At 37.8% G+C, this 23093-nt stretch overlaps 1 protein-coding gene and 1 non-coding gene across 2 annotated transcripts; one reads left to right on the forward strand and one right to left on the reverse strand.

Moving 5' to 3' along the window:
* Positions 1 to 2629: 2629 nt before the first annotated feature.
* LOC119736937 (plexin-B-like) lies at positions 2630 to 21573 on the reverse strand. The gene is made up of 27 exons (XM_038210974.1): positions 20364 to 21573; positions 17903 to 18109; positions 17431 to 17556; positions 16917 to 17032; positions 16402 to 16534; positions 15660 to 15813; positions 15229 to 15328; positions 14973 to 15090; positions 14534 to 14668; positions 13784 to 13879; positions 13511 to 13619; positions 12858 to 13048; positions 12274 to 12428; positions 12006 to 12120; positions 10488 to 10624; positions 9842 to 10009; positions 9255 to 9345; positions 8725 to 8952; positions 8020 to 8196; positions 7498 to 7702; positions 6696 to 6863; positions 6322 to 6402; positions 5696 to 5877; positions 5333 to 5442; positions 4924 to 5086; positions 4319 to 4455; positions 2630 to 3904 (listed from the first exon to the last, which is right to left on the reverse strand). The coding sequence occupies exons 1-27, from the start codon at positions 21555 to 21557 to the stop codon at positions 3589 to 3591; spliced, it is 5112 nt and encodes a 1703-aa protein (XP_038066902.1). The 5' UTR covers positions 21558 to 21573; the 3' UTR covers positions 2630 to 3588.
* Trnal-aag lies at positions 10891 to 10963 on the forward strand. Its single transcript has one exon. It is a non-coding gene; the product is annotated as a tRNA-Leu (tRNA).
* Positions 21574 to 23093: the final 1520 nt, after the last annotated feature.

The raw sequence follows: 23093 nt of genomic DNA on the forward strand, positions 1-23093 counted from the left end.
GTGCGATATTAGTTGTGTATTGCAAATAGGGCTCATATTCGAAAACCACAGGTTGTAATAAAGCTACCCAAGACAATTACTCCCAAATCATTTAATCATTTAATTGTTGTCTCTGAAATAAATCATTGTGTTACTTGAGATTACCGACCATTCAGTTGCCAGTTGTCCTTGTTATTGTGTTATTGCCTAGTTAACAGAAGGTTTAGGGATCAATTCCTGCGGCGGTAGATTTCCACCCAAAACGAGCCTGCATCCTTAGCCTTTAGACTGCTTTGTGTAGTCCCTGGTCCGAGGAATAACTTGGTTCGGGAACAGTCCCGCCACATTAGCTTATTGCAGTATGACACAAACAATGCAGTACATAACTTTATTGACATGCTATCTTCTCAATTTTATCCTACTATAAATAAACCTACAAGAGTTACTGAAAGTAGTGCAACTGTGATTGATAACATTTTAACATCTCTATAAAAAAATTCTACAAAATCCTACTTCTCAAAATAAATCTATTTATACTCTGTATAAAAAAAAGTTAAATCCCTTAATCAAATATCCAAGAAAAGCTATTTTAGCAAAATAAAATAACCAGGAAAAGGGTAATATCAAAGGAACTTGGATAAGGGTAAGCGAAAAGACAATCCCTCTCATTTTGTTCAAGATGGTGTAACGATTGACAATTATAACAAAGAAATTGCTGATGCATTTAATGAGTATTTTTTTACCGTTGGCTCTAGAATTGCAAGTAATCTACCATTACGTAATGCCACATTTGCATCTTTTCTTTGTGATCGACAGGTAAACTCTCTTTTTTTTTAAACCTATTCTGCAAAAGAAATTGTAGACATTCTTAACAAAATTCCTAATGGAAAGGCCCCTACCTTTGATGGCCTAAGTGCTTTTGTTATCAGACAGGCTTAGTATGTCTTAGCAAAGCCACTTGCTTGTATCTTTAATGAGTCTCTGGTTACAGGTGTTTTTCCAAATGGTCAAAAGATAGGAAAGGTCACACCAATATACAAGAGTGGCGACAAACATAATATTAGTAATGATAGACCTAAAACAGTATGATCTACATTCTCAAAAAGTGTTTGAAAAAAATAATATACTATCGTCTTATAACTTTTATAAATAAACATAACCTTTTGTCCGAATCGCAATTCGGATTCAGGGAAAAGCGATCAACTGAACTAGCAACGTCGTATGTTGTTCATAAGTTGCTCAAAGCCATAGATGATGGTACATTTTTATTGGTATTTTTTTTTACCTTTCCAAGGCTTTTGATACAGTTAATCGTGAAATCTTAATTTGTAAACTGGAAAAGTATGGTATTCGTGGTGTATAGCCTTAAACTGTTACTTATCTGAACAAAAAGAATTTGTTTCTTATAACTCTGTAAATTCAAACCAGCAATCTATCCACTGTGGTGTTCCCCAGGGCTCTACATTAGGTCCTCTACTATTTATTCTGTATATTTACGATATATTTTATACATCTGACATCATATCATTCTGCTTGTTTGCGGATAACACAAGTTTGGTGTAATATTGAACTTAAAAAAAATTAGTCACTTGGCTTTTAGCAAACAAATTGTGTATAAATCTGTTTAAAACTAACTATATGATATTTTTCTTGAAGACAACAAAAGTAAACCCAATCTGTTCCACTTGTTTTAAATGATATAATTTAAATCGTGTCACGATTATCAAATTTCTTGGTGTGTCAATGGATGAACATCTTACATGGAAAAAACACATAAGTGATATCTAGAGCAAGATATCAAAAACGTTGGTATAATGAATCGCTTAAAGTTCCTATTCCAAGCAACATTTTAGTTATGCTTTATAATTCTTTAGTTCTCCCATTTTTTAACTTTTCAGTTCTAAACTGGGGTAGTTCCTCAGTAAATTTTGACAAACTTTTGTTGTTACAAAAGCGAGCTGTTCGCATCATTTCTAATGTTGGCCACCGTGATCATACTGCTAGCTTATTTGCAAATCTAAAACTGTTACGAATTAAAGACATTTACTACTTAAATTAAGGTAAATTTATGTACATGAATAATTCATTACCTGCTTGTTTTAGCTCATAGGCCTATTTTACGTTATCATCAAACATACATTCACACAATACTCGAAGTGCTTCTAGAAAAAATATCCATGTTTGTTACAGTCGAACGTCCTTGTTTAAAAACAGTCCTATTCAACGTGGTGTAAATTACTGGAACAGTCTTAGTAAAATCTTTGAAAAAGTCACCATCACAAACTATATGTGTCGAAAAACTGAAGAAAAAAAACAACTTCTTGATGCATATTTATAACTGTTATGTTTATAACTGTTATGTTAATTTATCTCGTAATGTTATCATGGGCGTCGCCAGGATTTTTTCAAGAGGGGGGCAAAAAAAAATTGCCAAAAAATGCTTGTATTTCTCAACACATTCTCGATTTATCAGTTTTAGAGGGGGGCAGGGACATTTCCCCCCCCCCCCCAACTCATTACATTTACACCACTTTGTCTTCGCGCCTCTTTTTTTTTTTTTTTTTTCTTCCTTTTTTTTTGTTGCTTTTCCAGGGGGGGGGGCAAGTGCCCCCCCCTTGCCCCCCCCCTATCGACGCCCATGAATGTTATGTCTTAGTACCTGCATGCACACTCATTCGCTGTTGTAGTCCTTTGTCCTGTCTGTCCTGTTGTCTGTCCCTAGGTTAGGCTTCAAAAGCATTCTTGCCTCACCCAAACCTATATAAATGTTGTCCTTTGCGTAATAATTTGATATTAAACTTAACCTGTAATATTGTACGTGATGCAACACATCTGAACTAAAATTTGTCTTGACATTTTCAACAGAATCTCAATATTGGCTATGTTAGCAATACACCAGTTACTATGCAATGCTAATAATCTGAATTTAAAAAAGTGATTAAATGTGTATCCGTGTATCAAATAAATGAAATAATGATCCAAAAGCAAGATTATCTTAAGTCAATTGAATATCGAATATGAGCATTTATACAGCACTCAGTGCTAACTACAATCATTGTCAGATCTAACTCCACGACTTTTTAAAATAAGTTTTTCGCAGGAATTTACCAACTGTTTCTGGTGGTTTTTTTTAACCTATTATGTCAAGTTGTTTTTGAACATTTACTAGGCAACCATTGAGCAGCTTCCAATACCTTGCATATAAAGAACACTTTCGACATAAGACTGTCCTTTCACCAAACAAAATGTAAATTTTTAAGGTAAACAAGATATCGTTTCAATAAAATGAGCTACATTTCATATTTATTTTGCAGAAGAATGCAAATATGCACGTGCCATCTTTCCACTAAGAATATTACTCCTTTACTACAGGTATTCCAAATATATAATGTCAATTATGTAATGCTGGAAAAACCTGTGTACAATACGTTAAATACAATAACATTGCTAGTATGGTTTGTTCCTTCTAGTTTTCTGGCGATACCGACAGTCGTTAATTTCCTGAAAACTTCACCCCTTTTTTATATCAATGCTTTGTGCAGCTTGCAGGAATCTGTGCAGAAATTTCCAAATCAGCAAGTTATCATTTGCAATTAATTTGCACAGTACTTATCTAATGACAATTTTATTGACATAATCCAAGGGATCATGGGCGGCGGTCGCATGGCTCCCGCTGGTTTCTCCGTCACTACACGGGCCGTCAGCACCAAAGGCGGTCTCCTGCTGCATCGGGACCAGATAGCTGTCGTCTGTGGCACCAGGTTCTTCGCGATGTTCGATGGGTCGCTTACCAACCACACCCGCACTAGGAGCTGCTACGTAGTCACGGTCTCCCTCCAACAGTTCTTCCAGCTCGTTGGCAACTTGGACGAAGGTGCAACGTGATTTGGGGTTGTCCTGCCAGCAACGTACCATTATGCCGTAGCTGTATCAGTCAGCAAATGTAACAAGAATCATTAGATGCTGCATGCTTGATCGTATATCAAATTGTGTTTGCACTTTTACTTGAAACCCCCGACAATACACTTTCCATTATTACTGATTACTCGAGCACATTAACCCTACATTTTTGAGAAAAACTGTTCACGAGAATTGAGTTTCCCTTTTTTTATTTGAAACCCCAAATAAAACAATCTTCACTGTTTCTCACAACTAGAGAGTGTTATACCTACTTTCAATTATGTAAAACCTTTGAGAGTAAAATAGATGCATTAAGATCCCTTCACCTTCAGAAAAATTTGAGCAAAATATAAAAGAATCATGCATACTTTTACAGAAGTTAAAACGGCATTAGATGTGTTATTATTTAAAGGTAATGGTGACCGCTGTTTGACCATACATTTCTGGCGGGCAGTTCTTGGGAGCATCCATGCGTTGACCTCTCTTCAAGAAATCATACACATCTTGGTTGGGTATTCCTGGATACGGTTTGGCACCCTTACTGAAAATCTCCCACAGGAGCACACCATATGACCACTGTAGAAAACCAAAGAAGACAAATATTTGTCAATGTTAGAGACCATTCGAATGATAACTGTTCAATTGAGCTACCGAACAGTTGACATGAGCAAGCTGGAAAGAGTAGCCAAGATTAACGAAGATTGACCGAACTACATTGTATTTGAGTCTTTATTGAACTGTTTAATGAGATCTTGTGTCAAATTGAAATAAAAACGTTCATTACTAAGTTAACTTAGAAATCAGTTCGAGGTGGGCGTCTTAAGACGAAATAATCCAGCTAATGAGGGTCAGGCGCCTTGAAAACATACCCGATGTAAATTATCAATAAACTGACATTTTATGACCGGACATCGAAGTTCATGTAGTTTCTCTTCGAAGGATAGTTCCACAGAACGCAAAGAGATGTGTTTTGCTTTCTTTTCCGTTAAGATCTTTATCTAAACATCATCTAACATTAAATCAAAGATGGATTTAATTGCGTACCACGTCAGTCCTGGCGTTGTACACTCGACGTTCCATGGACTCGGGAGCCATCCATTTGATAGGCAGCTTAGCCTGGGCATCGCCGCTTGTGTAGTAATCCGATTCGTGCATGTCACGGGATAGTCCAAAATCCGCTATCTTCACCAGAAGATCACTGTTCACCCTAATGAGGTTGTTAAAAGTTTATCTTACTTTGGGGTCACATCATTTAAGAATCGCAATACCATTAATTCGAACTCTGGAGTTAATTCAATGAATGCCTGTCCCTTGGTATCTCTGGTGCATTAAAATTATTTTTGATGAAACAGCTGACCGATTTCTCGTAACATTCATTTTGCTTTTTCTCAAACACACATGAAAAGACATGTGTAAAAGCCCCGGATGATAATAGAAGAGAGGATACACTCACATGCAATTTCTGGCCGCAAGATCTCTGTGGACAAACTTGTGCTGAGCCAAGTAACTCATACCGAGTGCGGCATGTGAGGCAAACCTCATCAACAGAGATGTCGCCAAGGTCTTAATTGAAAGTAAAAACCTCAAATGAATAAATAAATACTACACACTCATAACAAAACACATGACATACTGTTTACGAAATGGGACAGCATTTTGTTTAATAAATCTCGTGAGTGAGCTATTATTTATCAAACGTAACAACATCTACCAAAATCACCATTAAGTCAGTTCCAAACTCATGCCACTCATCACCAATTCTTTTATCAAACCTTCCTCTATTTGTTATCGACATTGATCGCTCTTGACTACATACCTGTTTCTTCTTGACCAGATATGTCTTGAGGTCACCGTTGGCCATGAAGGGTATCACCACCAAGGGGTTTTTGACCGCGTCAAAGGTCAACCCCAGAAGCCCCAGTACGTTGACATGGTCGAAGGTTTTCATGATCAGGCCTTCCTCCAGGAACTTCACCACATTTTTCGGGTCCGAGGTGTCTATACATGCAAAAGTGGGGCATTTATACGTGATAACTGGCACGCCCAACTTACATTTGGCAAAGCTACTACACAAAAACAGGAACTTGTATTTCAACTTATTTTCATCACCACAGAAATGCAATAACCCAGAGACACATTCAATTCAGTTTAAGAACATTTTACAAGCCACAATTCGCAATTCTGAATGAAAAGACTCTTTCAGCTCTTTCAATCAAGACGCACATTGATTAATGTTTTTCGTTCCTCTTTCTCGGTATAAGGTCATCCAACACCTCTTCTGTAACTCTAATTAGCAATAAGTATAATCAAGACCAAAATGCATACCATTCTGAAATGGGTCCTTTTTAACCGAGGAACAACTTTTCAATGCTTTGTTTTGAATCCATGATACTCAGTCATAGAAAACATCTCTCACAAATGGCCGACATTCTCATCACCAACCTTGCACTGTCTTTACGGCCACAATTTGATCTTCCCCTGACGTATCGTGTAGAACAGCTTTCAGTACACGCCCAAATGCACCTGTAAAATTTATTCAAGTGTTTTATACTCATCTTTGCTGATTATCTTTTGCTGGTGCGAAGACTAGCCAGATGGCAGACCAACCGTCCTACCGACCTACCGACTTACTGACAGACCGAGCGACTGAGTCTAAATAATCTCCTAAAGGTCGAAACGTGAAAATGTGTTTCAATCACGCCAATAACGGTTTGCACACACAGCCCCTTTATATAGGCCTCTCCTTCTCAGGTAAAATAACAGCTTACACTTTGAACTCATGAAATGTTTATAGTTTCGTCGTACAAAGTCACTACCTTGTCCGAGAGTTTCCCCCAATTCCAGTTGGCTGAAGTCGATATGAATGTCGTCGGGAACGAAGCTGACCTTGTTGTTCAGGACAATGCGCTTTTGTTTTGGCTGAGCAGATTCCGACTGTTTCTGGGATCTATACCACCTGCGTCTTTTGACGTGGGAGTCAATTTCTGAAGAAAAAAAATACAATGTCGCATTAACAGTAAATAACGTAATATAGTGGTAAGTTTACGAGCACGTTCAGGCTTACAAATCGGCAGACAAAACAACCTTTGCATGCTATACAAGATTCACAAGTTGTCTAAAATGTTAAACGCAATCTTGGCAAAAGAGTTCTATATTTATTTTTGTTTTTGTAGAGAACTTTGTTTCATCCTGTCTACAACTTGACAATTTACAGTCAAATGAGGAGCACGCCATTTGAATTCTTTTGCCGTGTATTTTACTTTCAAAACCGGCTGCCCGTTAGCAGCCATCTTGAGATGATTTTTTTTTCAGAAGTAGATCATAATTTAATACGGAGATGTGCAGCTACGTCCTGTTTAATTTTTTTTCTAAACTATCATAATTATGTTGAAAATAAAGAATTGATAAGTAGCCGTTAGACTCAAGTGATGAAGAATAAATGGATATTAAGTTTTAAAGGGTTTCAGGATGTTTACCATTTCGCCGTTTTGAGATCGAGTGATTTTAAGAGCATATTCCTAGGTAGAGTGAGATTATCCCTTTGCCGCAGTTTTGTGCACCTTATTTGGCAATCAGGGGTATAATTAACTCAAGTCACCTCCTGCCACCAGCACTTACCAAGATGAATCGCCACTATCCTGCCCAAAAGTCTTCGGTCGTGGGTGCGCTTCCTTCGCAATTGTCTGCAATACACGAAGGTAGCAGCGAGCAGTATCGCCATGGAGAGTGGAATGACCAAACTCGGTACAAGTATAGCGACAAGTGGCACCGTACTGGGATAGACCAAATAGCCCAACCTAAATTTTAAGTTATTGTGGCGAACCTATGAATAATACAAATGAAATGATAAACAATTCAACAACTGACATAGACTTAACCAATTCGTTAATGTCGACGCTATAATAATTACCTTTGAAGAAACAATCAACAATGAAAAAGTAGTGTAATTACGTTTTGGGGAGAACTGGCCGAATTTTGGGCGTTTTTGAACCTTTCGGATTGAGTATAACAGATGTTCAATCCGAAAAGGAAAAGGATAAACTTCCCCCTTGGGGCCGCAAAAGAAGGAACAAATTTAACAAACAAAAAAACACTTGACAGCTAACCTCTGATTCAAACATGGATCCGCCTCTAACTTACCCATACCACAGGCAGACCTTTCCCAGTATCTTTTCCCATGAAGTCCCCGGCTGCTGGTGCCTCATCGGGCAATTCACATACGAGTGATGTCTCACTGATCAAGTTGACGTCACAGCTCTCTTCGCCGATCGTCACCTTGATTTCTACAGCTGTGATGGCGCTGTTAATCCGCTTGCCCTGTTAAAGCATCCACAGGTAATTTAAGTTAAATACTTTTCAAGGAAATTTATTGGTATCTGCATTGGTGTATTTCAGAAGAATTTAGTCTTTTCGGTTGTGACAGTTAATGTTCAACACTTGTTTTATTTCTAAATACTTGGGTCATATGGCTGTATCACACGTACGGATTTATGTCATTTTTCATGTACATGTACTCCTACATACCGTGTGAGGACCGAGGTAACAAAAAAATCACATCACATTTACATATGCTTTTGCAATGACTGATCTGAGTTTGATATGAAGTTTTGTAACTCAGCAAGAGTTACCAAGATAGGCCTACTGTATTTTGGGAAGATCCACTTGATTCAGGAGGAAGAGATATCAACTTAAATTTATCTTTAGTCACATATGAGAGGTGTTTCACTTTACAAAGCACTGTATAAGTATGCTTCGTGCACGTTTACCGACAGGCCCCATATCTTTGTACAGACAGAAAAAACAATGAAAGGATAGGCGCATAGAATAAGACACGCGTATACCAACCGTGATTGTCAAGGTTTCTCCTTCTTTGTCCTTCATACCACCTTTAAATTTGTTATACACTGGATCCTCAAAGTACTCCAAGTCGACATCGTTATCCTGAGACCATGTCAACAGTTGAGTGACCCCATCCATGATGAAGCCAAAGGTCAAGTTTTCATTGCTTATGTCGAGGTCTGTTATGTTCGGAGATGGGCACCGCATCTCTGTTGCAGATTCACCTTGACATTCCTGCAAAATAAAGACCCACATCAGGCAGTTGATAATTCCGGTCAGCATTAGCTCCGGTTGACAATGGCACCCCTCTTTGTTTCTACTCTAAAACAGAAATATTTTTAATGATGTATTGGCTGTCATTCTTTACATAGTACCCTTTTTGTCATTTTCACATTTAAAGTGGTCGTTCGCGGTAACTCAGCAATATAGAAGATTTAAAAAGTTTCCTAATTATATATGTTGGAAGAGTGGAGCAAGTAGCTATATTGTGATCGGTGGTTAAGTGGAAGTTGAGCAGGGATAGGACGGTATAACACATTTCTCACCTCATTTGCATTACTGACAACGATTTTACGGTTTCCACTTGTGTTTAGAAAAGTGCCAGTAACCGTCAAAGTTCGACCACCCCTGACAATTAGAAACACCGATGGCAAATACTGAAAATACATTTCATACACTGAAAGATATTGGCTGGTGTATAGAATCAATTTAAACAATTTAGAAATGTATACGCACATGTTCACTTCAGATATTTTGAGCAAATGACATTTTGAAGTTTAGAATAAAGCATAATATTTCACTGTTCACTCAGTTATCAGTAGTCTTCGGTGATAAGATGATTTGTAGTAACCTGCTTCTTAAAACAATCAAGCATAAATTTGGCTGTAAGCTTGCTGTCTTGAAAGCGTGCCTTACAATAGAAACATAACATTTCACAAAATTAAGACCTAGACAAAAATTTCTTTTTACTCCATTTTTTGTTTGCATTTAAAAAGTTTTAAAACACCGAAATTCTCTTTGGACAATACAGTCTGTAATGATTTACTAATAATGTGGATGATGCCAATTGAAGTATATAGCCCATGGTAAAACAGATGAAGACAAAAAAATCATGTAGACTCACGAATTGATGCTTTTCAGAGGAGACACCTTAGTAATGGTGGGATTCTCAGTGTACGTGTACATATCTGATGAGGTTCTCATGGCCCCATCAAAGGAGACTTTCACAACACCTTGATATCCAACTTGGCCAGCAGTGGTTGTGCATTCTAGCACGGATTCAACCGGTTTGCTTTACAATTTGGGAAAGAAAAAAATCACTTGAGACAGAGGCCATGCAGAGCTTTCTGCACAGACGTAAACGTGAATTCATCTCTGTGTATGATGCTCCTTAATACTGAATGGATGTATAGCAATTATTTTTCAAGGTAATTGGAAATTGGACAGGATAAAGTAGTTTTTTATAATGAAATATATAACTAACAAAAGCCGTTCCACAAAGGCGGAAAAGGAAAACCTTTTTAACAAAATCTAAGCAACTGAAGCTTGATAGAAGTCCAAATGACTTTGTTGAAACTAGAAATTGTACCGATGTTGGGGAGATCCCTCTTTTTCCTGAATTAATAAGTATCGTACAAAACACTGTTATTTGTTTCCATTGAATGCTTCAATAAATGTCATTCCAAAGGGGAAAATTAGACAATGCTCCGATTTTTGCCGTATGCGCAACAATTTAAATAATGACGTGTATTAGGAAAGAGGCACAATACCTTGTTATGTTGCAAGGATTGTCGCCGATGAACGCTGCAATATTGCGTCCTGTGTTGAGGGCTGTACCATTCACACTTACTGCCGTCCCACCGGCTTCTGGGCCAAGGCGGGGTTGGACATGTGTAATCGATGGGTCCTGTTAACAAAATACATCTTATAAAAACAATTTTAGAACTGTGTTTGTCAGTGTGTAACCTCCCGAGTGAAAGTTGGAGTCCCACCCGAGTGATTTTTTCCAACTTTCACTCGGGAGGTAACACACTGAGAATACAGTGTTAAAACGTCGGTGAAGGGCGAAACCTTATTTGATTTATATCACCCCGACGCAAAATTCCATCTTATAAAAATATGCGGTACCCGCTGCTATGCACATCAGATTCGAACCAGCTAACCGATCCCGTTAGCTCGGTAGTCGAGTGGTAAGACATCTGCACAAGAAAGCAGGAGGTCGTGGGTTCGAGTCCCACCCGAGTGATTTTTTCCAACTTTCACTCGGGAGGTAACACACCGAGTATACAGTATTTAAACATAGGTGAAGGGCAAAACATAATTTGATTTATATCACCCCGACGCAAAAATTCCATCTTATAAAATTATATTATTGTTGGCCGGAATAAGTATTTGCTAGTTACTCGTGCATAGAATCCTCGAGTATTATTGATTTTAAATATTTTGACGTTTCAAACGTAAATCTGACCTACGTTTTAGGAAATTCACTCAAATGCCAGGGATTTTTCCAAATATCCTTAAAGGGAAAATACAACATTTGCAAACATCAAAAAATAAAACTACAAAATCATTTTGAAATACCTTGCTGGACTGTTAGTTAATGACAGTGTAAAGCATCCTGTAAAATAATGGCACCTGGTATACTGTCATTTTCAAGAAAAGTGGTATTTTTGTATCAATTTCCAACGCTGATCGGCCGACCAGCGTTGGAAAAAACTGGCTTTTTTTCAAATACTGGCCCCAGTTGACCATCGCACTTGTTTGCAATCGATTACACACCTATGAACGGGTACAAGCCAGCTAGACAGGTTCCCTGACCTTACAATTCCCCAGTGTATGTAAACTGCTCTGTTTCTTCTTAAATGGAGTCAGGGAACCAGACTACAGGAAAATGATTGTTTTTCTTGGTTTTTATAGCATTTTCGAACCCAAAACCTCAAAAAAGTCAGTGTAACTATATTTGCTATATATTTCCAACCCCCCAATTCCATCCATTTCTGAAAATTACAGCAAAAGCAAATGATGTATATTCCCTTTAACTCAAACATACAATTTTTGGTGTGAAAATATCAACTAATGCAGCTAACATATATCTTATCATTGCTCCAGCTGATATAATGTGGTGCCGAACTGCTAAGAAAAGAACATTCGTGAACAGATCTCATTCGTGATCATACATTCAGTGATTACTATTTCAGTGTAAACACATTTTTTTGGACGCTTGTTTCTTTTCCAAACAGGTTCCTCAATGAGTCAGTGTACACGAGTGCGTGCAGGACGTGACTTACTTTGAAGTTAAAGTTGAACGTTCCTAAGCTGTGTTGCATGGTACCATCTGCACCCGTGACTGTCAAAGTAACCAACTCGGCTCCTTCACTTTCTGCTCTCGTTCTGCAGCTGACACTGAAACATAAAGTGATATGTGACATTAAGACAAGGATGTTCAGCAAGACCACATCCACTCGGTACAGTTTTAAAATTAAAATTTAACAATGTTCCACAACATGGCAACAAAAGTAAAGTAATTTCCTTGCACGAAGTATGATTTGACCCTACCTTGCTCCAATTTGGTAGTCTGAGTTTAATCCAGCCAGATCACAGGGCTGATCGCCAACCATCACACTCACGACATCCTCAAATCTCCGACCGATATCAGTTCCCATCACATCTATGACTGTGTTGCCTTCAATGGGCCCAGTCAAGGGAAATACCTAATGCGTGATTGGAAACAATAATAACATAACACACCAAAGCAAGTACATGTAACATGAAACAATGCATTTAAATACAACACATTTTTAGTAAAGATGCATTGGTAAATGCTGTTGAAAGACAACTTGTTCAGCTTGGTGGCTCATATGCAGTCATCCATATAAGCCTACTTTATAGACCATACACCTTTGCTTATGCAGTCATACGAATTGCGGTTTTTTTCATCTTGCACATGACAAAATTTCCCTTTTTTACCTTGTCACAAAGGCAGGTCAAATGGATACAAGATGTGCTTCATTTGCTGGCAGCATTCTTTAATACTTTGTGATATATGGATAATTACAAACATGTTGACAAGTAGCCTCGCCTGGAATATTAATAAAGAATATTCAAACGAATAATATTCAGCTTGAGAGTTTATAGCTTACCTCACTCAGAACTGGATCAGGGCAGTTCAATCCGTTATCCAAAGTCACCCTATCTTCACTGCAAACTTCATTCAGTTTGCAAACACCAGACTCGCTCGGCATGGCACCACACCAAACACATTCGAGTACTGGGCGGGCTGTAACACAACGGCTGCAGTCTGGCTTCTGGACTTCACACTTGTACAACGATACTGTTTGGTGTGAGCAGAATACAAGATAATCTCATGTCTTTCATTCAATTCGACATTTTAAAGAACAACCTCCAATGCAAAACTGTTGATAACAAACAGTTTTGCATTGGAGGTTGTTCTTTAAAATGTCGAGTTGAATGAAAGACATAAGATTATCTTGTATTCTGCTCACACCAAACACAATCATGAAGAGTTTATTTTAAAAACTTGAAATACCAATTTTCACCCCAAAAAGTAAAACGTTTGCACGGTTCTGAACTTAAAATAATAAGAAACAAACATAATTTTTGTTTTGTTGTATTCCTAAATTCGATACTGACTTTGGGCAGCCAGGAGTGGGTGTGATTCTAAAAGGTAATAACTTGAGGTTTATCATGTTTTGGAAAAAAGTCTTCATATACATGTATAACCATTTTAGACTGACGAAAGCGTGAATCTCCTTAATCAGTCCTTATTCCTTACCGTCAAATCCATGTATGTCATCTAGGATGTGCGCAACACCGCTTGTGTCAGTCCATGAAACAGACAGTTTCACTTCCATCTCTGGTTCATCATTGGATAGGTAAGTGTACTGTTGAAGGCAAGCAAACAACCTCACCTTTTAATACCTGAAGCTCAAAACATCAACATTGTGTCCAGCCAGTATGCAAAATAGAGAATTACTTTCATTTTTATCAAAGAGATTAGCAATCCAAGGATACAATAAATATAAGTTTAATTGTAGGTATAACCTACAGCCTTATCTTGGCATGTGACTCTGTCTCCATTGCGGTCTGCATCTACAAACTGAGGTGATCCCTCAACGTCTAAGCTGCACTGATATCTAGAAATCTGCACATGGAAAAGAAAGGTATTGACAACCAATTTTTTTTTTTTTTTGCAAATGAAGTGAGTCAGGAAAGAGTATTAAAAACTAAGATTTTCTTGGCAGTATTTCCTTTCATGGACTCGGTAAAAGGTCTTTGAAAGTAAACAGCTTTCTTTGAAAATTCAATACATGACAATGCGATGTTTATAATTATTGCATGCCACCAAATGGCAATTCAAGAGCAGCTTATCATTCAAATATTAACCTCTATCTAAGCACACGCGATGTTAATGATTATGGTAATGTATAGGGTGCATAAAGCATTTGCAAACTGCACCGACTACACTGACCTCAAGTTTACATAGAGGGTCCAAAAATAGTTATCATACAGCTAATGATAACTTTGCAATTCACTTTGCATTTAATTCATTTAATTCAAAGTCATAAAGAAGGTCAGATATCTAGAACAATAGCATTTAGCAAACTATATCGGACAGTATTCCAAGGGGGAGTTGTATTTTCTTCTTGGGGATGAATTAAGCAAGGTTGCAAGGTTGGTATGAAAAATGTCACTCTCAGGCATTGACAAGGGACTTTTCTGATAGACGGGGGTTATCAGATTACAGATTGTCATTGTGTTTGTTGAAGGTTTTTTTTCCAGACATTAATAAACAAACCTCAGCTTCATTTGGAAGGTTTGCAGTCATGATAGTGATGCTCCTCATAATGTTATTAGGAAGCAAAACTTCAGCAGTCCGGTTCAGCAGTTGAGGGCAAAACTCAGGTCCTTTGACTGCAGAAGCTGTTGGATTCTGTAGGTAAACGCCAACAAACAACAAACTATGTCATTGCCTCCCCAAAAATATACATCTGCTTCGATTTGAACTAATGATCTACAGAAATCTGATAGAAATGATCTAGTGTCCAAAATATAAATATAATTTCAGATACTTCCACATGTACATGACAATTAGTGTCATTTTCAATAACTAATGCGCAAAATACGTATTAACTGAATAGTAAACATATAGGATTCTACAATCAAGAAATTAAAGTCAAACTTGGGTTTTTTTTTCAAATTTTGTCTTGGCTTAGCTCTTATATTTTTGTTCTCACGTTATCTCCAGTAATGATGATTTCATTAGGTCGTGTGCATGTGGAGCTTTCATGAGAACATCTGTTCTCAAACACGCACCAATCACAGGCCCAGCGACTACCAACGCAGGATACACAGCTACGCAAAAAAACAAAGAGAACTGCATTATTAATAGATTAAAAAATCATCAGGAAAACGTACTAGGGGAGAAAATAAGCATTTAAACAACCTAAAGGAAAACAAATTGAATTTCAAATACAACTGATTTATACTCACGAGGTGTGCGTTGAACACTCGTAGAAGTAGAAGTCGGTGTCTATGAATTGAACTGAAGTTTCAGATGACTCGACACCCAAATCTACATGTACTGCATCATCTAAGTGATAAATAAGAACAAAATCACCTTGTTTATGAGTTGAAACAGACAATTCGAAAATGAGCGTGTATTTTTAAATTACTACGAGTTCAAATCGATTTGTGTGGGTACAAAATGTAGACATCATTTTCATGCTAACAGTAAGCACGTCAGTGTATAAAAAATTGTACTGCCTACGATCACATTCCTCTGTTGATATAATGCAATTGATTTACAAGCATCATTTCATTCTAGAATGGACAAGAAGGAAACTATAAGTCGACTTTTTGAGTGCTTGTTCTGTATATTTTGCCATAAATAACATCCTATGGATGTCTCTTATTGCACTTGCCTCCTTGTGGAATGGTAGGTATCCCATCACTAGGAGGTGACGTACACTCTAGTACTTCACCATTCTTCGTAGCTGGAGATTCGAATGACCCGAAATAACATTCATAACTCTGGCTTGTCCCTAGATCGGGTAACTGCTGCACAGTCAGGGTTATCTAAAAAGGGAAAGATGAATACTAATAATTATTCATTTCATTAATATTCCAAGAACTGCAAGAACATAACTTCAGTGGTCAGGATACTCCCCACTCGCCAGGATAGATTTATGCCACTAAACATAGTTGAAATAACATTTGGTGAGCTCACTTAATGACTGAGAATGAGTGACAGGTATATTACACGAAGCACAACATTCTGAATCATTCCGACGCATGGTGACATATTTTCTTAGAGAGTCACAAATTTCAAAACATAAAAAAAAACAATTTGACATCAAATAAACAGGTCTCTGTACAAAGCCAAAATTTCAATAAGAATACAGAAAAAATACAAAATTTACTCATTACAATTAAGGAGGCAAAATAATTGAGCCTTATATGATTGAACCATAGGCGTCGCTTGAACTATACATGTATAGGCGTCGCATTGATGAAAAATATTTCCGCGTACCTATAGGCCTATCTGGATATGTCCATAACAAATCTGCACTTTGAAGAAAGTGTTTAGTTTTAAAGTATGTTTCAATTTTGTTCCTATAAGGATGCGAGTAAGATGTAATCTCAATACATCTGGCTCTAGCTCACCTGTTGCTCAGTGACTGTGATTGGCAGGTTATCATAGGGAGCTACATCGGTCATACTTATGCACTGAGCTGCATTGTAGGCCAACCATCGAGTAGATACATCAGGTAAAGGACAGTCGGAATATCTCGTACATCTAAAACAGAATTCAATGTTATGATAAGGAAAGCAAAAACCAAAACGGAAAAACATGCAATGCTTTACTTTCAAGATTTCATTGAGAAACATCGTTTCTTTCACGTACACATAACATCGGACAACCATGTAATTAATGAATAGGCTCCTTGAACTTTATTTATCATATACAGTGTAAATAAAAAGGAAGTTCTTTCACTGACACAATCAACTAGACTGACCAGCTGTGGGAACTCTCCTAATAAATTACTTCCATTCCAGAGTGCACAACTTATATACATGAAACCTAATTGTTGCACCTCGTCTGAGTGTGATAGACTACCGTTCTTACAACTTCTCGAACGACCCACTCACACACTTTGGAGACATCCCGTGTGACTTACCTTCGTTCCAGAGTGCACCATCCACAATATGGGTCTCCATCATTCCGTGCATCAGTCCCAATACACGTTTCGCATGTAGTGTATTGGCCACAATTCTCAACGCGAAGCTTCACCAACTAAAGTGTAAAACAAATTGTAACTTCTTTTTACAATCTTAAAAAGTATTGATTTCATCATCAGGAAAGTTTTTTCTTAAAATCTTGAATCTGGTTTTTAGTTTACGAAGCAAAGGAACAATGTTTATTGTGTGCATTTGGCCAAATTTGCTATGCTTTTCGTTGTTATAAATAATACTCAAAGCACCGAATGGTTTCTGTGGCTTTTCATAAATGACTGGAAATCTGGTTGCTGTTAAAAAAACACATTTGCTTGTCAGCTTAGCTTTTGACTTTTCTGTTGACAAATCTGTCAACTTTTCTGCTAATGCGAAGCCCACGAGGGACGCTAAATCAAGCAGAGAAAGTTATTATTCAGTTAAAAGCATTCCTCCTCGGCAGGTTAGGTATGCGCTTACCTTTTGTTCTGTCAAGAGAAATAGTACACGTGTTGATTCATTAACCTTGACATCTGGCAGAACTGAACTGGTGTCAACGCTAATGCGTTCATAAAGTCGGCTGGTAGTGTTACTTTCCACATGAACCTAATGACAAGATGCATAATTATGACACATAGGCCTATATATTACTTAAACAATCTGTTTACACCGACATTGTACATAGAGAGTTAAGTTTTGACACGGACATGGTCAACCCGGCATGCACTGCTTGCCTTGAGTGTTTGTTCATGCAAGCCAATTTATTAAGAGAAACCAAAACTAGCTAATTGTTTCTCATTTAAAAAAAAATCAATGCGTCGTGATAGTTACCAAAGTCTCGAGTGCAAGGGGTGTGAACGAAATGGTTTGAAATAAAACTGTTGCTACACATTCCAATTTAGGGTCTACGACGACTTCAGCCACACATTTAAATCGATTAGGGATAATTTACCTTGAGTAGATGCCCCCTCGATGTCCCGATTAAAGCGATAGTGTGGTTGACTTCTATTGTAGTTATGATGGATGACATGAGAGTACCAGGCAGCTCTAGAATTGCCGCAGATGGAACGGGGCCTATGCCCTTGGCGTACTTGAATAATGGCGTTTGATTTTGATCATTGGCCACGGGTATGCAGAAATAGCGATCCAGAATGGGAATCTATAACGAAAGTAGAAAGAAGAAACATGATTAAAACAGTTAAAGCAATATCGTGGTTCGGCAGTGGCAATTATCAAGACACATGAATCCAGTCAGTTCAAGGAAAGTCGTTGATGAAACGAGAATTTCAATTCAATTTAATTTAAGGGTTTTATTATCGATTCGTCGCATCCCAAAGCTGAATTGTGGATGATATACAATCAAGTACAAATATAACAAAACATTTGAATTACTTCATTCAAAAAATGAATCGTCATAACAAATTAATAGCTATCAATTAAGAATAAAATGAATAAGATGTCAAACAGAATAGCAATATAAGGACACACATAAAGAATATATATTTTATCTTCTAAGTAAACAATAAAGCAACATTCGTGCTGATGAAATTACGGTTGTTAATGAAATTTCGATTTCTATGTTATCATAACAAATTATCATACCCAAACTCACGCATTAACAATCCTATATCAGAAAAAAGAATGAGTGCTTTAGCGTGTTTATACAACCACACTGATACATCAACCAGGGGACTACAAAGAAAGTTACCTTGTTTTTACCATCATCTATGGTTCAATTACCTATAGTTTGCACCATTATTGCAGAAAGAAACAGTTTCAACCGTTCAGTTGATATAAAGTGGAGAAGTTGGACAGAGGGCTTGACTTTACACGACTGGTTTGCTATGAATTTTGGGGGCATATTTAGGGCCTACAGAGTAACAGACATTAAGAGCAGAATAGCGATGGCCAAGAAGCGCACATTGCAGTGGACCTGGTCCCTATCTGGAAAGATGGAGGCGTCGATACATTGCCAAAATGTTACATTTTATACTATTTTGCAGTTTTTCCTCTTCCCTATTCTATATTCACTCGTTGTTGTGAAATAGCAGCATATTTTGCACGTATACAGCGTGAGTAAAATAAAACGAAACCCAAATGTTGGGACCATTGTTTTATATGCAAACCCAATTCATAACCTTTCTTTTAGGCCAAAAAAAAGTCTCCGGTTTCTGGTATGCGCGCGCGTCGCCGTCGCCATGCGCGTCGGCAAAATGAAAAAGTTTTTTTTTCAATGAAAGATGATGTCTGAAAACCGCCAAACTCACTGGTTTGACTGGAATCCTGCTGCTGCACAATTTTAACGTGTTTTTAGATTGGGTTATGGTCGAGAATAAACTTTATGTGGCCTCTCTGGACTCCCATATATTTGCACTAAGTTTAATCGGGCATCATTTGCAGTCATCAGCCGACATTTGAAGCAAAAAAATCAGGTAAAAAAAAAAAAAAAGCCGCGTCGCCGCACCACTTTTTGGGCAAGCTCCATACCAGAAACCGGAGACTTTTTTTTGGCCTTAGTACTAGAATCATTCAAATCACCTATGTAATTTTTAAGTGATGGAATTTTAAACACAACCAGCGTTTTAAAGTTCTGTCCACGGATCACAAAAAGGTAAGTGTTCTTCCAGCAAAACGAAAACAAATCACGTAAGGATGTGTGTGAATTGTTTTCGTTTTGCTGAAAGAGTGCACACCTTTTTTGTGATCCGTGGACAGAACTTTAAAACGCTGGTTGTGTTTAAAATTCCGTAAATTGAAAAGTACTTAAGTGATTTGAATGAATCTTGCATTAAACAAAAGCTATGAATTGGGCTTTCATATCCTAGATTTAAAAAGTGATACTTGCAGAACTTCACTTAAACATTAGTCCCGACATTTGGATTTCACTTTTTTGACTCACCCTGATAGGTCTTAAATGTTTTTACAATGACTAAGACGACTCTAGACGATATTATTTAAGGTTAGGCAACCTGTGCACTTGCGTTGGGTTGAGTTGAGTTGGGTTAGATTTTCGCCACAAAAGTACAAGTAAACCGCCTTTTGATTTTGTAGTACGTGCAACGTATATATGCATACCTTATTCTCTCCAAAAAGTGGATTTTGTTTAGTTTGTATTATTTTTTTTTACGGATTTCATTTTGGGCACAAATAATCCGCTCTGTAAGAGCCAAATTAATGCCTGGCAACCAATAATTCGAAATTTTTGAAGAAATAATTCCATAATTAAATGTTGGTGGATTTTAAGATAAATGTGTCATTTAAAAGCGAATACAATTTATATTGCTAGGAAAATAAACCAAAAAATTGGGGAAAAACAGTCTACTTTTCGAGGTGAAACTCAAAACAGCACGGGGAATGCATCTTTGAATGTCAGAGAAATGGCAACATCTTTCTTAATATTCGTCTGTACTCACCACGAATGGTCTGCAAAAAGAACCCTCCAAATAGTCGATCTTGTTTGGCCCATTGTCATTATTGTTCCCATCCTGAATACATCCCCGCACTGCTTCTCTGAAGGCATCCAAGATATCCGTCATCCTGTACACACACAATGCTGAGTGATCGATGGGTACATCACTGGTACCCGGAGCTCCTTGGTTCTTGGCAAACACAGCATACAGCACCTGCTCGTCTGCAATGAGACCCAATGATGCCGCTAGATCAGGTCCTGCTGGTCCAAAGTGAGCTGCTTGCACCAAGCTGTACACACTGCCATCTGATCCACTGCACTGTAAGGTAATTTCTGTGTATGCGTCCATGGTTTCATGGCTGTGACAGACTCTGCTCATCTTAGAAACAAACTGCGCGGAATTCAAATCCTCTTTCTGGGAGGCAACGAAATATGTGAATCCATCAAGCTCGAAAGTCTCAACATACTTTATGGTATAAGATTCCCTTTCTGCCAAGTTATTGGAAAAGACTGTATCCGTTATGCGGGCTGATAAAAAGGAACTGCTGCCCAGGCTTCTTTTTGTAATTGCTGGAAAGAATCCTTCAGATTCAATATTTTCCCCAGTAAACGTAACAGCCACATAAAGCATCTGTTGTCCAACTCTTCCTGGAGCAATTAGACTAACAGTAGATGCATCCTCAAACCCAGCAACGTAAGGAACTGACTCCATCATCACGTTACTAATATCCTGTAACTGCCGTAACTGACAAATACCATCATATACACCGCCACAGGTTATCAAACTGTTTGGCCGAGTACTGTCAACTACCAGTATCTTGTTGTAGTTATTTGTAAGGTGGCAGGGCATCACACTATCTGGCCTGCTGGCATCACAGGTTGAAACATTCTGTTTCTCTTCCAAACTACCGTCCAACCTGTACAACCAATTGACAGCTCCAACATACACATCGCCATGGTCACTCAAGGTAAAATGGTTGAACTTTGAATCACGACTTTGGGGTTCATTCAAAATATCAGGATTGCCAAAGCTGGCCAACTCATAGTCTGACAGGTCTCCGTGCCACTCAGCTGATGTGATAAAAACATTTATGCAGATGACGCTCCAAGACAGAGCAATTGCCCACAAGAGGGCGGAGTGTCTCCTACTAGACTCCATAATATTTAGTTCACGGGGATGTTTGAGATGGCAATGCATCGTTTTGTACAATGCGGTGGGTCATAGAGAAAAGTCTATAGCCACAGGCTGTAAAAAAAAAAGAGATAAAATAAAAATTACCAAGGTTTATAGTAAAGTAAGGGAACCCATACAATGAAAAGATTTACAGATAAAGGATGGTTCTCCTTATTTCTAACTGATTTTTTTTTACAAACGTTCTAACTGTTGGTTTTGCACAAAGTCAATTTCTGGTTATGAAACGAATGTCCAGATCGGATCTTTCGGACCCTTGTTCAGAGCCTAGAAGTTTCAAGAAAAAAGGTTCTCGTTCGTTTACCTGAAAAATATACAAAAGGGTGAAAATTAAATACTTTTATGATTGAAGAGACAAAACAAAATCCAAAAATAGGACTGGATGTCGATTTCATTGTTTGTATCGTTCTGAAAAAAAAATACACACAACTTTTTCCACCTTCGTGGAAAGGAAAGTGGAAAATGTTTTGGTGTGATATCCAAAAGCAGTTGGCATCGATGAACTGGTTAACATCGATGAACTGGATAGTTAATGTCATACTCGGTTCTTCGATTATTCAGCACCCGGATCTACTACTTACCAAAAATATCGAGCTGCAACAATATTAATGGTGGAGAACCATTAACAAGGGTAGCAACACCTTTAAAACTTGGATTTTGTTCGAATGGGGCTTTTGTTTCTTTTTAAGAAAAAATGGCCTGTGAAAACACAAACCAAGGAATACCTTTATCAAATATAAAATGTTATACAAAGTTTAATGTCACGTGACTTTCAGGAACATTTTTACAATGCTGGCAAAATTGAGGAGAATTATTCTGAAGAATTTGGAAATTGAAGGCTTGAGATGATGAATGTCTTTAAAGCTGGATATTAAACCGAAATGTTGTCGTCCTTTTTGTCAATTAAGCGTGACCTCTTTTCGTTGATGTTCTATACAGATTAAATCTTAAATGTAACCCTTATTGATATCTTTTGACTGAAAGCAGGTTCGTACAGTCCATCTGTTTACCGCTGGCCCTCTTAAGTGCAAAACGGTGTAGAATTCCACATTTAGTCTATACGCCCATAATTCCCCATTCGTTCTTCCTCATAAATAATTTATATTCTACTACACTGTGGAATAACCGATGACTGCATGGCGACTGTTTGAAGCTGTGGGGAAAAGTGATTAATTCAAGATATCAAACGTACCTGATAATGTAGGCTGAATCATTAGCACTCAGGAAATAGTCTGTGACATTTGGAAATATTGGATTGTCCGATAGCAGTCACATCTATAACAGAGCTTGACGTGTGACAATTGCGTTAACCAGCACTAGTAACCGTGCCTAATGGGCTAGACGCAGAACAGCTAGTTGTAGTAGTTTAGGCGGTCTCATGTGTGCGAAGTGATTCTCCTCAACATCCCTCTGCTTAGTCTAAAGAGCAAAAGTTGAGTGACTGATGCTGGTGTCGGTACTCCAATGAAGGTTGTTCATGTTTGTTAAATCACTCTCTGCCGCTCAGCCCATATATAGCCACAGCAACATGAACACACCAAG

The sequence above is a fragment of the Patiria miniata genome, unplaced genomic scaffold (assembly GCF_015706575.1).
Source record: "Patiria miniata isolate m_02_andy unplaced genomic scaffold, ASM1570657v1 HiC_scaffold_3, whole genome shotgun sequence".
NCBI lineage: Eukaryota > Metazoa > Echinodermata > Asteroidea > Valvatida > Asterinidae > Patiria > Patiria miniata.